The 16,688-nt window shown below is 42.1% G+C and overlaps 1 protein-coding gene across 7 annotated transcripts in view; it reads right to left on the bottom strand.

The window, feature by feature from the left end:
- Positions 1 to 16,688, bottom strand: part of DGKI (diacylglycerol kinase iota) — a 233,878-nt gene that overhangs the window by 49,895 nt on the left and 167,295 nt on the right. For all 7 annotated transcript variants that reach the window (XM_037389986.1, XM_037389987.1, XM_037389988.1 and 4 more), the window contains 4 exons: positions 15,296 to 15,365; positions 13,718 to 13,758; positions 11,825 to 11,952; positions 11,129 to 11,254 (listed from right to left, as the gene is read on the bottom strand). In XM_037389986.1, coding sequence (XP_037245883.1) covers positions 11,129 to 11,254; positions 11,825 to 11,952; positions 13,718 to 13,758; positions 15,296 to 15,365 — 365 coding nt within the window. The remainder of the gene's footprint in view (positions 1 to 11,128; positions 11,255 to 11,824; positions 11,953 to 13,717; positions 13,759 to 15,295; positions 15,366 to 16,688) is intronic.

Raw genomic sequence — 16,688 nt, 5'->3', positions numbered from 1 at the left:
CCATGGGCATCAACACTGCCAGGAACCTCAGCAAGGTGATGTGTTACGGCCCTGCCTCTCATGTATTTCCCTCCCTTGCGCACACGCCTGGGCCAGCCCTGCTAAATGCTCACTCAGCCTCAGCTCCCACGACAAAGCTATGGGTTTGTAGTACTCCTTCCCCAGCACAGCGGAGCAGCCAGCAAGCAGGGACCTTTCTCCCTCCCCATTTGAATGCTTTTAAGCTTTCAGCAGTTTCTCCTCTCACCCAACAAATCCTTTGGCAGGCATTTTAAGAAGAGGCAGTACCTCCTACGCCCTGACATGTAAGCCTGCAGCCAGGGAACTAGGACATGCACCCTAGACATGGAAGAGCAAGGGCAGCTCCCTGCAAAGCATCCATGCCAAGATGCACAGCCTGGGGAACATGCTCCCTGTCCCTCCCTCAGCAGCTCCCAAGTGAACCAGAGAATCTCACCCCAACCCAAGCACACTAAACTCACCCCACATTCACAGATACTTTCTGCTTTAAGCAACGTTTTCCAGAAGAAATAAACCTCTTTCACGCACACCTCCACCAATCAAAAGCAGCTCACCAATGTATTTTTCAAGCAGGCCTAGTGAGAATCATCACTTGTCATTCAATGAGTCAAGTAAAGGCTCATGTCAAAATATTGCTCCCAGCCTCATCAAAACACTCTGAACTTTGTGGGTCTAAAATACTATATTGCAAGCCTCAAAAGTTTACCTATTTTCACATGACTATGCTTTGTCTCTAGCTTTTTGTTGAATGTTTTTTGACACTTTCCAGTTTTCAGCCACACCTGAAATCCTAACATAGATATCTGAAGAATTAGAGCAAGTTAGCAAAGGTTTGACTTTTTATAGTTGACCACTGTCAGCTCAGGCAAAGTAGTACTTCTTTGTAGCTATTTTACCAAACTACATTTCCATTCTCTTTGCAAGCCTGTTAAACCAGAATTTAGGAATATGAATAGGGTATCAATAAATACAGTCTGAACACATATTATGACATGTCCTAGTGTGAAAGCTTACACACACTATATATTTGAATGTGCTTGTTACATATGTACAGGACTCTGTTTCATACCATGCCCTGAAGCTTATTAGTTTTGGCTTTGATAAGACAGCTTGGAACTGAGTGAGAGCACATTAAGAACCAGTCTCCTCTGCGAGCAGATGGCAGCTCCTTATGGCAGGGACAAAGCACATGGACACAGCATTGCTATTCCTGTGCAATGCTCAGAAAACTAGGACTGGGATGGCTGGGTTCATTTTTTTGCTTACTTCACCTCTTAAAAATAGGTAACAAGTACACACAAATACAGCCATACATATTACCTAAAACTAAAAGGTTCAATTCTCTTCCAACTTTTATTGGACTGGAAGCCTGCCATGCTGGAGGATATTCAACATATTTTTGTAATAGTGCTTAAAATGAGCCCAGAAGAATACATGCTTTCTTTCTGTCGATCATCCTACATCACCCCAGTAAAACCCAGATAACCCCTCTTCTAGTGCCTTTAATGTCACCGGGGGCCATAGGTCTGCTGTTTCCACTCCATAAAGCTGAAGACAGGAATATTCACATTCTACAGCAGCATCGTTGGCTCCACTCTCTCCCCTACCCTTCTCTTGCCAAGCACAGTTACCACGTGCCTGACACTTGCAGGAAAGCAGAGGCCCCAAAGATCAAATTACCAAATGTCATGTTCTTTTATCCAGCCAAACGGAAAACGACGGTACAAGAAGTGCCTCCTTTGCTGTAGAGCTGCTTTACTTCTCAGCACAGATTCTGCTTCTCAATCCAAGGGCTAAAGTAAGCAAGCAAGGATGGAAGCAAAGGGAATAAAAGAGTTGTAACAGGAAAACAGAAAAAAGAAAGAACTCTACTGCTTCAGCCTTGGCTATCAGCTAGAGAATGGGAAGCAGATTTATAGCTGTTATGGTAAACCACTTAAAGAAACCAAGGCACCCAGCTATCTGTACTCTGTCAACATAAATTTTATCTTTTAAACACACTCCAACAAAAAAAACCCCACAACACATTCCACATGTAAAACTCATTTTCATCCCCTTATCTAGTGGAACTATTCAGAAAGCATTTTCAAGCTAGGTGGTAGTTGACTTTTTCAACATCTAGGTAGGAAGGTCCCTTTGTCAAGCACATGCCACATCCTGTTGCTTGAAACCACCCCAATGAGAAGAGGAGAGCTGGGCTGCTTGCATTTCCCTATTGGAAAGCAGGATGCCAGTCAAGACTCAAGATCTCTCTAAAGAAGCCAATTTGTAGTCTCGTGGTGTGTGGTAGTGTTTTGCATGTCACTGTCTGCCAAAATAATTTGTCAGCAGGGTGAATTTCCTCAGCTGTGCATCAGGTGTTGAGATGCTACAAAAATCAAGAGCCCTCAGAATGAGGGCTCAGGGGCAAGCGGGTGGGAGAAGAGGAAGCTAAAATCCCACCCAGTCCCCTCTGGGGAGCTACACTCTGAATAATAACATTATTCAGTAATAAGTACCGATGAGAAAAAAACATCCTACAGGATGCAGTACAGGATGTACTCTATTTCCACCATATATTAAATGGGCAGAAACATAAACCCACCTCATCAGATATGCCTACTGTTGTTAAAACCCCTTAGCAATTCGGTACCTCAGCAGCAAAGGCTGGAGACTTAATTCTGGAAGAAAACACTATTTGCATTGCACTTGCATACACAAACAAGGCCATACACATGCAAATCTAAATCAAATTCTGATTTCTTCCTTTTCCAATTACAGTTAACAAAAGCAGAAGAAAAAGACAGTGTCCTAAAGCTCAGTATTACTGGGAGAGGGGTTGCCAGGATGATGTGCAAGTACCAAACACTAATGATTGTTGCACAGATTTTAATAAGTAAAAAACATTCTTCTTCTACACCCCAGTTCTCTGTAGATAAGGCCAGACTTTGGTGACATTAAAACTCTACTAATTAACAGGGGAAGAGGTGATTAAATAAGGTTTTCCATGTATTCAATCACTTAAAGGTGACATCGGAAGTTCCTGAAAGTTCATCGCCATTTGCAAAGGTCTCTCAGGTCCGGTGGATGCAATTGCCGGAGAGCCACGGCTCATCCCCTGCCATAGCAGGGACTGGACGTGGTAACACTTTCCCTCATCCTGCTTCCGTATCTTCAGACATCAGAGCAAAATGTCAGGATCTTCCCATGTCCAGAACCACCTCTGAGATGGTGCCAACATGGCTGAAGTAGCACAAAGCCTCTTGAATCCGGAGTTGAGAACATCTGTTCTTGTGTTTACCTGACATACACAGTCTGCACATGATGCATTTTTGGTATATCCTGAGCATATCTAATGCAGGCCAGACTTTGAAAAGATATTTTGGTACATATTTTGGTACCAATATTCCTGTCCATCTCCTGTGATTTTAACACTGTTTTCCTCTCTGAACTGTGTTCCTTTTTCTGCAGTTGAGTCAAGTTTTGTCTACTGATCAGACACACCCAGGAGTCCCTTCTCCTGGTTATCACAGGGAGGAACATCAGTAGAACTAAGGGCATTGCTTGGGGAAAGCAGGCACCGATTCAGTAACAATGTGAGAGAGGCTTAAAATTAACTTGTGAATTAATATTTGTCCAGGTAGAAGTCTTATTTCCAGTTTCATGACAAATCACTTGACAAATTCATACATACTCTGTATCTACAACTGTACTTGAGGTTGCTGTATAGCAGCTCTATATGGGAAAAAAGAGAACTTCTAGAATAAAAACCAAAAAAGCTGGACACTCAAATTAGTTTCCAAATAGTATCAGATACCAGTAGCAGTAGCTGTCCTTAAAGAAACTTTCGAAATCCCACAGACCGCAAAGCAACACAAGGCACTAAGCATGATTTTTCTTTGCTGTCAATATGGAAAGAAAATGAATTTCACTGGGAAGTATTTCTGTCTGCAGTGCTGCAGTATCCAGATTGTTCTTGTATTCAATGATCGTACCACAAAATAAAAGTAACTATCCTGATCTAAGTACCTCTATACTGAACTGACTATACAGAGAAAACCAAAGATTCAAACAATTTCTGGAAGAGTTTGATTTTTAAAACGTAGGGATCTCACAGAGAAAACACTCCTTTTTATCAGCCAAATTCCCCCATTTTTAAAAACCTCCCTATTGTTTGTCAGGCTGAATCTTTTTTCTGGATGGCAAGAAATGAAGCTTCAAGAAAAATTATTCAAGCACTGCCAAAAAACCTGCTAGATTTTCATTGTTACGTTGCAAGATTTTAAGGGACTGAGAAAGAGTTGTGAGGTTCAGGCTGTTTGGAAAAAAACACAAAGAAGTGTGCTGAAGAAGGACGATGCCATTGAAGCCATAAGAGAGGAGCAGGAGTGGGCATAGGCTGGGTAGTTTCTGCTTTCTGAGGCAGATCCCTGCTGTGCATATGTGATAACACTGCCTTGCTCGCACCCTCTGTCTCAAAGGGAACAGAGCCCAGAAAATAAAAACGATCTATCAGCTGAGGGGAAGCACACATCCAGTGCTGTAAGACTATCGTGTTGTGTCTAAACTGATAAAAAAGGCTTGCTTATTGAAGTTATCCATACAGAAAGCCTACGTGACTGCGAGGGTATAAAATATTGACTCAGCGCTCGATGGAGCTCCCTCTCAGCCAGCCTGAGATTCTCCATCATCGTCACACTGCGCTTTCCTTCTGAGCCGGTCGTATGTCTATTTACTTTCTTTCACTTGTAGCTTACTATAATGTTTTAATCAACTCTGTAGTCTATCTTTTTACCTTTCTGTGTGTTGTTTATTAGAATACTATCAAGGGTGAGCGGCATATGATCACTGCCTCCATTATATTAACAGGGAAAGTGGCTTGCTTGTGGCCACTGATTTATGCTGTTTATTATATTAATCACACGGTAAGTCCTAGTGTTTGTTTACACCACCTGGGCCCACACCCGGTGAAGTGGATTCCCCACTCTGAATAGCAGATGGGAAGTCTGTCGGGTCATGACAAGGGCAGAGATACATCTTTTCAGAACTGCCAGCTCATACCTTCAAGGTAGAATTCCAAAGAATTCCAACAATTACTTTTTTTTCCCCACTGAAAAATCTGGAGAGAATTAATGTTCAAAATAGATGCATAAAGTACATAAAATTCATTATTTGCTATACCTGGGCACTAGAGTGTAAAAAAATTAACAGTTGCCTTCTTTGTCGAGAAAGCGTCCAGAAACGGGAGTTTGGGAAGATTTACAGCAGCAGCTGAAGAAAAGATCTACTAATGGTGGATAAATTGTAACCTCTATCTGGAATATGCACAAGGTTTTAAGTATTTTGACTGCATCACTGTGACAATAATGACAGCTTTCAAAATACAGGACCAGACCCCACACTGAGATACATCACTTTTTCCCATTCAGTCGCATTCAGTTAACTTGCTTTCCCTCAAAACAATTTCTTATCCATTTGCTATATTCTTATAATTTTTTTTTTGCTTTCTTCAAAGTACTTTCCCTATTTAACCCATTTTACCTGTCCCTGAATCATTCTCAGTTCTTTTTACATCATGTTTCCTCTTCTTTAAGTTCCCATCTTTCCTTTTACTAAGGCCCCCTTCTTTTTAATATCACTTTCCTAGCAAGAGGTGGAGAGCAAACCTTTCTCAAGCTCCACTTTAAGATAGTAAGAGTGGTGCTTTGCAAGCTATTTCTAAACATATCTAAGACAACTGAAGAGAAAGAAAAGGGAGGGTTGAGCATAAAAAGACATGGAATTTTATCATGCTCTAATTCTATTATAAGAACTACACAGGAATGTACAGTGAAGGTGAAACGGTGACTTATGCCTTCATTTAAATAAGATTTGTTTGAAAGCAATCAGTACTCATGAAGCCTCATCTGGGATTTTAAAAAATGGAAAGTAATTTGTACAGGTGTTCAAATAGCTGGTTAAAACATGTGCACTTCACTCTTGTGGCTTCATCTTGTAAATGCAACTTCAACTAAATCCGAACCAGAAAACTAATTCAGATTTTGCTACCAAAACACACCAGGGCAGACCACTCTTCCTATTTAAGAGCAGACACCAAGTTATCCAATGCAAGGGTTTTGGGGAAACACTCGGATTTTTCAAGTCTTCACCAACCTTCGAAATTTTAAAGGTTCGCTATCACTAGGCAGCTGAAGCTTAGCCTGTTCAAATCCTAAGTCTGACCTCTTTATATTTTCTTAACTGCCACCAGATGATCGTTCCTTCTCCTTTCTAGACACACATTGGCATACCTGATACTCTTCTCACCTGGTACCACACAGATTTCTCTTAAAAAAACCCAAAAAACAAAAAAAAACCCAAAAAACCCAAACAACCAACAAAAAAAACCCAACTAAACCACTTCGTAACATCTGCACTGATTTCCTGGGCAATGATATTGGCATTTAGCCTTTTTATTCTTCCCTCTCAGGAACTAGGTTATTATTGGCTCATAAAGCAGTGCCTGGGCAATATTACTAGCCAATTAATGCCTATTTAGTAGAAAGTAAAAAATGCAGCCACCTTCCAGCCCCTACAGGCATTTTTTTCTTCCTCTCCCTGACAAGGCCAGATGGCATTCTGGCCAACCTTCGCCCACCCTTCACGAGCCATGCACTTCATTCAGACAATGCAGCTAGCAACTTGGGAAACACATTACCATCACAGCTGGATAGATGCTAGAAAAGTGGCTGTTACTGCCCCAAACAATGGGAAAATTAATAGCTTCAATTAAAAGACATAGATTAAACCTCTACCAAGGTATAGTCACCTTTTCAGTTTTGTATACTGTTGTGGTTTTGTTTTATTCAATTTTCCAGCTCTCATCACATAACAGGATGACAAACACATAACTAGGAACAGAAATGCACGGCCAACAATGAATGTTTACAACAGGATGGTCATCCCCATCTCACTGCCCCATTTAAACACAGGATATACGAGGACGATGAACCCACCCACATTCAAAGGAAGAGTCCGATTACATGTTTCAGTGGAGGCAGCCCAGAATATTTAGCCTTTTTCAAGATCAAGTACCAGTAGTCCAGTTGTTTTCCTGTTGTTTCTTTGTATACACCCTTCACACTAATTTGATGTTCCTATTAAGCTATGATTTGCCCCAGCTCCTGGTTACTGCATCAAGATGCTATTTCATGTCCTGCCTACTCCACACATCAGTCACATTTCAAAGAGCCATCAGAAAAGGGAGCAAAACATGAAATACCATTAGTCAAAAGCCACCTGAAAATTAACTAACATGAAGCTCACTTAATTAAAAAGGAGAAATAATTTTCTTTCAGAAAGACCCCTACCTCAAAACCATTACATTAAAATTACTTTTTACCCCAACAGCTTATGATCAAAAGCAACACCAAACATTGTAATTATTTTTAGATCACATATTCTCTTCCCCACTTTCATTGACTGAAGTAATTTAAGGGACCTATTTACATACTTTGTCTTTTTAGCTATAGTCCTCACTTGTCATAAATAATGACTTCATCTTAAAGAGGCTGGTTTTTTTATGTATGTGTATACACACACACACGTATATGCATGTATAGTGATGCCAGAGAGACTCTAAGCAGCCTGCAGCTATACCATGATGAGCTGTGGTCTAATCTGCTGCTAACATCTGAGGAGGATCACTCCCAACCCCAGTCTGGGAGAAAAATTACCACTGAGGAAACAGCCCCACTGGGTCAAGTGATGACTTTCTCGCACAGCAAGGTCCCTGTCACTTGCCTTAGTGACAGGCTATAGGATATTGCAGTTTGAGCTGGAAATGCTATACAGTGTTTTGGACCAGATGTAAAACACTGGATGCTGATGACTCTTAAAAGATCCATGAGAATTCCATGTACAGGAGGAATTGTCCCCTCTGTGCTCTGCCACATTCCTTTTTGGGAATTTTGCTAAAATCCTTTCCACAGGTTTTATCTAAAAACTAATTTCTGAAGGGACAAACCTCTGCAAAGTACCTGTGAGCTACTTCACCTGCCGCAACATAATAGTGCTTTTGAAGTTTTTCTGTAAAGTGCCAGGCTATAAGGTTAGGTTTCAAAGTCAAGCATCCAGAAGCTTATAAATGCCAGAGCTCATGTCATTTGAGCATCACACTTCATCCCTGATGACAACCTTTAATAAGTCACTACTTTCTTCTACTGGACTCTTGCCTCAGTGCTTAAGTAAGAGACCTGCTTGACATCCTTTTGTGTTTTGTATATGCAGTGCACAGTCTTAAGACTTATTTATTCCAACACTACCAAAACTGTGCACAGAATGTAAAATAATTAATTTTATCTTAAGCATCTCCGACTGTGTGTCCCCACAGTATCTGAGTTTCTTGTGACCATGAAATTTACCCTCACTATGCTCCTCTAAGGTGAGGTTGCAATATTGTCTGTATTCTGTAGCTGGGCAAGTGAGACAGAAGGAAGGCAGGCACAAACTTTCCATTAATTTTAGTAATGCAACCTGAGGTACACAGAAAGCCTGTTTCCTCAGTTTCCAGCCCTTCACTCTCTTTTCAGTCTCCTTGTAATGGCCTCCCAGCAGCCCATCGTACTTCAAGTGGACATGCATAGAATGAGGAGCCCGTTGTTACTGACCATTTGTGAAAACCTTGCTGTAAAACTGCATCATTCAAAAATTCTGTCAGGGAAATTGAGGGGAGAAGCCAGTCCTCCAGAGCAACATCCAACTGCCTTACATGCAATTACACTTTGCTTTCTCCACTGCAATCCCACACCTCATTTACTGTACACCTTACACCTTGCCAGCAAATGAGGCAGTGTCTAAACATACTTCAGAGCTCCCACCAGTAAAATAAATAACCTGCATCAGCCCAGAGCTCTAGATTCTGGAGAGAAACAGCCACAGACCCTTTCCTCCATGCCCCTAACCTGTCTCACTCATCTCTTACCTATCTGCATGCCACGTCCTCTGCCTCTTTGTTATTCCCATTCTGATTCCTCAGTTATCTGAATGTCCCCCGTGCTCCTAATTGCCAGCTCCCATCCCCTAACCCCGCTCTTCAAGTTCCTGCACACCCTTTTTGTTTCTACTCCTTTGGCTCTTGCAACTTGTTTTCGCTGTTCCTCTGTACACCTTTTCCTGACCGACCTCTATTTGACCACAATGGCTGCTTCGCTCTCCTCCTTGCTGCTGGACATCAGCAGGTGAGAAGCGCAGACCCCTTCCCTCAGCCCAGTGGGCACCCCTGCAACTATTATTAAGCACGGGGGGTGGGGGGCATAACTCCTCTATGAGCACGTGCAGACAAACTTTGGAAAGCAAAGCTCTGGAGTCTGAGCTATCTCCAAAGCACACGAACCACCTCATCAGCAGGGCAAACCCAGGGGTACTTTTCTCAGGACAGGAAAAGGCACCTCCCTGGTACTACAGCGACACTTTATTACATGTCAAGCCTCCAAACTTCATTGCAATGAAGTTCATTCCATCACCAGCACTAAAATGTCTCAGGAAACCACTGCTGGATTTATTTATTTTAAGGCAGGTAATTTAAAGCAGCACATTTGCCATGAATCTTGTCTTCAGAAACAACTGAGCTTTTCTGCAAAAGTTTTAACTAAACGAAAAAGAGAAAGAATCAGTCAAAGACTGAGTTTGACCACAAAAAATTTCATCCAAAACAATTAAAAGTTTAGATAAGCTATAAAGAAAATAATACCTCACAGTAGGCAGTGACAGGTATGCTTTACTCTGGGCAGCACTACTGACTTTGCTTGTAATTAATAAATCTACCAAACATAATTGTTCCAGCTAAACATACACTTCCAGTCATGCTGACGTAAACAAAATAATCCTCTTATCAATTAGAAGTTAGTCCACATGTTGTCACCATCTCTCCACACTGCCTAGAAGTGCCTAAGCATCATTTTTCTCCCAGCTTTGCCAGCTCCAAATTTTGGGCCCTGCCATTCCAGTCTGTAGAAAACTGAACTTGAATTCACCATCCTTCACATTGCAAAGAGCACAAAATCAAGAACTGATCCAGAATCCCACAGGGTAATGGGAGAAAACCAGGTGAGTGTGTCCTGGCAGTGCTACTCAGAACACCCTTTCTCACCATGACATCTCTTTCTACTGTCAGCAGCTTCCAGTTTGTAGCCACACAACTATGCAGCCTCCCATCCACTGCATCTGCCCTGGAGCTGTACTTGGCAGGCACCTTGCAGCCCCCCTCCCCACACATCCAAGACAGAAAGTCAAACTGAAAGAACACCACATGGTCACTATTTCAAATTTCTCTATACTAAGTTTTAAAACCGGTTCACAGGGATCCAGACACAGTAGAACTAGAAGCATAAAGTATAATTGATGTACACAATTACACATTATGTACATGGGGAGGGGGGAAAAACAACCCCAAAAACTCAGAATTTTTCAAAGCCAGCAACAGAATTCAGACAGGTGCTTCCCAGCTCAGCTTTTTTAGCAATTATGGATCTACCACTGGATTCAAAAATCTAAAGCAAAAGGACAAAAACGCTGAGAACCATTTCTAAAATAGGGAAGAAGAAGAAGAGATGCTTTTACAGAAATCTGAACATGGCCAACAGGATTGTGGTGGTAGAAATCTCTTACATGGGGGATGTATGAGTTAAACCACTGTTTAATCATCATACACCAAAAATAGTATCTCTGGTTCAAGGTTATATGAAAACTATTGCCTACACCTTTGCAAGTAAGTACCATTTGTAGAGGTTTCTGCTTTGTCACACTGCAGGGCTACCTTAAGGGTGAGTGCTTCGGTCTGTCTCAGAATCAATTGCCATGAAGGTTCTCTTAGCTGGAACTTCAGGCACCCAAAATAATGTCTTTACTTTTGGAAACTTGGATCTAGGTTTATTAAGAGTGCAGGGTGCCACAGACAAAAAAACAAAGGCAAGAACATATAATAATGGAGAAAGAGAAAGAAACAGAAGGGAGGAGCAAACTAGAAAAAGCAAAAGGACTTCTGTAATTTCGGCATTGGCACAATTCATTAGGTTTAAAGGAACCACTAGGAGCTGTGTGGTGACGGTGACAGTGCATCATCAAGCAGAAAAATGCAGAGGGCTCTTACTGCAGCATATGGGTCTGGCTGGCGTCCTTTTGTTTGTCAGGTACCTCGTAGTGAGGGGAAATCTTGCCAAGGCCGCTGTCACTCAGCATCCTCTTCCGAACCGCAGGGTTCCACCGATCTGATATTCTATGGAGGGAAAAAGGAAGAGAAAGGCATTCACCCCTCAGAAATTTTCTCACATACTCCACTTTGAAGTTTTCTTATGCTTACTGGTTCCCAGCACTTTTCAGTCCATAGAAAGCTAAAATAGTTTAATTCGCTATGAGACTAAGACTGTTCCTAAAGATGAATAGGAGCATTTCTGGTCTGCCCAGAGGCTGAGAAGAAACAGAGACACCATCATTCTTAGGCACAAAGGGCTTCAGGGCCTTACACAGTGTCATCAGAGCCCTGACTGGGCAGAGAAGGGGTTTGTAACTCAATCGATGCAGATTTATGGCAGGACAGATACATCAGGGAGTGTGAGGAGGTTGAAAGATGCCAAAGTCCATTAGTTCTGCTGTGTGCTCCAGGACACCTAATGAAGTAAATGTTATTCAACTGTCCTGTCATTACCATGGCAGCATCTGATCCTGTCCCCAGCTCCTCACCTAAGATCTGCCCTCCCACATCTCCCAGTCCTTCAGAAAAAGGGACTAGGAAAGAGATGTCCCACTCTAATACGGCTGCTGAAAGCCAGATCCCAGCACCACTCACCCAGAGGCCTGCTCCACTACCAGATCAGGCATTCCTGGTGGTGTCCCCACCTGCTGTGACATTACCAGTTCTGGGTCCAGAATAAAAATCTCGTCCTGCGAAATTTCCGTCACAAAGTGCAAATGTTCCTGTTGGAGTGATACAAGGAACAAATAACAAACCTGCAGCATCACGGGTCTCTCAGAGCAGCCAGTTGGCTATGGGAAAGCTGGGTGCGCATCAGGGTCTCTGAAGCACATTCATGGGACTCTGTGTTTTTATATATATATATATATATACACATATACCCTCACTGAAACCAATGCCACTGAAGTCATCAATAAATATTTCATCAATTTCAAACACAATTCCCAACCAGCAAGCCTCACTCTCACAGCAATACTTAAAAGGCTGCTGCTCAGACTCCATGTCATTCAGCTGTAAAACTGGAGGTCTACCTAAAAAGCCAAGGACTGCATTTCAAAATGAGAACCAGCACCTATGGTCTGCCCTCCAACGATGGCTGACAGAAATTTTCGTTGTCTGGGGGTACTCTCCAAGACCACCGCTGCTTGTACATTCTGGTTTCACATCTCCATTACCAAAGCTCTCTTTCTCAATCCCTCTTTTTTGTTACTGACACTGAAGGCTCATTGTCCTTCAAAAAACACCATGTGAGTAGGTCTGTCTACGTAGGTGAATGAGCAGGAAACTTCCCACAGTTTGTGTGCTGGAGACATCACACAGTATTATCTTTTCCCCAGAGAAACACAGGGCAAAGGAGTAGGAGGGAAAAACAACCAATTGTACACAGTCAAGTATTGCAGAAATGCAGAAAAAGCTAGAGTCACATTGCCCAGTTTAACCTCTAGCACAGGGGTCCTCAAACTACGGCCCGTGGGCTGGGTACGGCCCCCCAGGGTCCTCAATCCGGCCCCCGGTATTTACAGAACCCCCTGCCCCCCCCCGCCGGGGGTTGGGGGGAACCAAGCAGCCGCAGATGACTGCCTGCCACTGCATCCGCGCGCCGGCCCCCTGGTTAAAAAGTTTGAGGACCCCTGCTTTAGCAGCATCTTCTTCACCCTTGCTTTCCAGATGTTAAAGTACAAGCTCATCAAAGCATTTATATGACTGTGTGCAAAGAAGTCCCATGCAGACATTGAACCTGGGACCTCTGAACCAAAGCCACAGCTCCTCCTGCTCAAACTAGACCACCAGCTGCTTTTGCTAGGAAACAGTCATATGTCCATGTGATTTAGGAACAACTTGCACAGTTCTCAGGGGGACCAGAAACAAATGACCACTGTGTGAAATCAACAGTTTGCACTTAATGCTGAGCCACTAATTGGCCAGTTCCAACAAACCAGAAGCACCAAAAGATCTGTAAAATTTTCAAAGGTCTTTTAGAAAATAGATTCAGATTGTCAAATCTATACCACAGGTTTTAATCCAACTGAGTTACACACTGGTTTAGGATTCCTTACGAATATTTGATTCATAATTCTCAATTTGTAACATCACCCTAATTTCCATAGCTATTCCATGTCACACACACATAGGATCAAGATTTCTGATGACTAAAAGCATCAGTGAAAACAAACTCAAATAATCTGGTGCCACACAGATGCCCTTAGTAAGGCTTGATAAGGATGACAAATGTAGAAAATTCTGATCTGTACATCAGATTGGTAGTAAACAGAAGGGCAGATTGTCAGTAGATATAGAACTTCAGTGAAATTACATGAATTACATCAACTAAAAATGGCCCAGAATTTTTTATCTACTTTTCATGAGACATCAGTAGCATTTTAGAACACACAGGAGGAATGAAAGATCATTCATTTTAAGCTGCATTTGACATAGCCTAAAAAAAAAAAAAAAATCCATAGAAATGGTAACTGAATAAAGCTTTACCTGAGATCTGTCAATGCGGTAAAAACGATCAGCAGAAGTTGCTGCAAGACAGAAACAATAGAGCCCCAGTGAAGAAAATGGCCTGAGCAGAACCACATGGACAAGATGGGCTGAGCTAACAGCACCACCACTTAAGGCAACCTCTTTATCAGCGAAATCACACTGTTTTCACAAGAACATAATCTGATTCATTATGTCCGTATTCCTATCCCGTTAAATAGTGAATTTAAAGGTGAGGTTTAACAGAACAATATTCACCAAAACTATTAACTTGAAGTAAATATTTTAAAAATGTGTAAACTGGATTTCAGGCTTATAAACCAAATTGATTAGATTAAAATGTGACAGAAAAAGCTGCATTGTTCTGATGAGAATATAGCAAGTACATAATGAAATTGATGGGTCTAATAGGATTAATTCAAATTTTGGATCTAAAGAACAATAGCGTGCTCAGGAACTCTTTGTAAATCAAATGCATGGCCACAGACATTCACCATGAATTACCAATATGCTCAAGGAAAATTTATGCTATTAATGAAAAACACATTAAAATAGAGGAGAGTCACTAAATAAAGTACCTATTAGGAATCTTGTCACTGCCAAATAATTTATATTACTAAACCTAAAAGTATTTTATTACCTACGACGTGTTTCATCAGATGTGGGGGTTTTGTTTCTGCTTTGCATTCAGTTTGGCTGGTGAAATTAGATTTGTTCATTCTGGACTTTTGACGCAAGAGCACAGTGATGTAGCATTGTGGGTTTTGGCACTGCAAGGGTCTATCAAATCCCTAAAGACAAAACCTGAATGCATCTACCCACTCAGCTTTCTCCAAAACCCAAACAGATTCTCAGTATGTTTTTTATCAACTTCCCTCATGAGAGACAAGGAAAAGCAATTAGAACTTGCCAAGGAGAAATTGTTTTTGTTTACAACAATAAAAATTTCATTCTCCTCATCCCGAAGCTTTTGCAAAAGCAGATGCCATCCATTTTAGCTGCTAATTTCAGTGCTCTGGAGCCTGATGTAAAGCACAGATAAGCTGTCTGCTTTGACAAAGCCTGGGTCAAATACAAGCACAGTTCCCAGGGACTTACATGAAGTGCTTTTGAAGCGTAGTTTTACAGGGAAAGGGAGATACATTTCCATCACCTAAACACCATAAGTACCTAAACACTATAGTACTTAAAGAGAAACCAGAGTGAAAAATGCAGCCTTTCCAGCAGCAGCACACTGCCACAAGCAGCTGCGCTCTGAGTCCCGGCAATACCATGCAGTAAGTGCTGCTCATCACAGCAGAGACACTAACAAACCAAATCTGTAACCACACTTAGAAGAACGTGTCTCCTGGGGCAGAGGGGACAAAGCTACAGTAGACATTTTGATGCTAGATGAAAGGAGGCCTGATTCATTTTTCAGAGAGCAAAGGGGGGAACTCAGCTCCATTTTTTTATGTGCTGAGTGTAACAAGAAGGAACAGTTACCCCTCCACAGTAACACTTTCAGATGCACCGTCCTTTACATGCACACCAGAAGCCAGCAGCATGCTAGGCACAAGAGAAGGGAGATGCACTTACCATCTAGGAAGCACCATCTGGGAGACAGCCTCTGAACGGAAAGTACTCTGGGGAAAGAGCTTTCTTGGTCCTGAATAGGGCAGGGAAATTACATTAAAAACCAACCAACAAACTTTTTTTTCTCTCTAAAAAGGACTGTTTTCTAGTATCTGCTTTTTTTTTCATTTTGTTCTACTGACATCGCACAATGTGCAAAGCCTACAATAACCCAAACCCACTGGATTTGCTTCTCACTGACATCAGGGCTTGACTGTAATACAGAACAGAGTAAACTGATATAGTTAGCTTCAGCCACATCCTCAGCTATTCCCTTCCCTTCAGCTCAGCAACATGAAAAAGCTTTGCATAAAAAACAACTTTCTCAGCTGTCTACACTCCCCCTTATTTGTGGAGACACAGGAACAGAGAGCAGTGAAAGAGGTCAAAGATACACATCAGTATCAAACAACAGCCATGAACTCTAATTACCATGTTTGTTTCTTGTGTGTCAGTCACCCTCCTTTATTCTAGCTCAATATTTTTACATTCTTTCCCTCTCCTGACCTGCCACTCAAAGCAACTGCCCACTTTACCTGTCTCTGCTATCCCAAATGCACATCGGGGTAAAAAAAAAATTATCCTCTGCTTCCAGAATACAGAGAGTGCAGACCTGGGGACCACCACCAGCCAAGCACAGACATCCTACATCAACATGCCCCTGTTCTAGCTAAAAAGACCTGCTTCTTGAGAGCCAACAGACATTACTTCAGGAACCAAACCAAATGACTGGGGAGGAACAATGACTTTCTTCCTGACCTGTACTCACCAAGGAGTCAAACGGGCTGCCCGTTGCTTTTTCAGCTCTCACTGAGCTGGAGAGGCAAAAAGGATCTCAGAAAGCAGAGGGTGGCCACAGCTCTGCTCCATGCTGCCAGTGGATGGCCAGCCAACTTCCTAAAGCCACTGCGACACAATGTTTAAACACAAACAGATTTGCACAGGGCAAAACACAACAGCATGGATCTTGGCCACACACCCAAAATTTGTATAGAGCCAGATTCTACCCTTATTTACATCTTCAGCAGTAAAATCAGCACATCTATAAATGATGTAAATTCAGGCACATACTGGCTCAGGATTAAACTTTACTCCTCCTTCAGACAACAGACTACAGAGTGGTATACCAAATCACAAGGCGAGAAAGGAAAAAGAAGCAGCAATGGGGAGGAAAGGTACCTTTGAGAAAAGCGTTGCTGTGCATGGAAAGCACAGAATGTGAATAATGTATATGTACATATATTATAACATGGGCATAGATTGGTGAAAACAGACCAGGGTACAGTATCTCACTGGGACTTCAAATATCACACAGGAGCCCAGCACCTCTCCTGAAAGCAGGATGCAGGACAAACAA

The sequence above is a fragment of the Falco rusticolus genome, chromosome 5 (genome assembly GCF_015220075.1).
Source record: "Falco rusticolus isolate bFalRus1 chromosome 5, bFalRus1.pri, whole genome shotgun sequence".
Lineage (NCBI taxonomy): Eukaryota > Metazoa > Chordata > Aves > Falconiformes > Falconidae > Falco > Falco rusticolus.
Note: the sequence above shows the minus strand (reverse complement) of the source record. Positions and strands in the feature narration are given on the sequence as shown.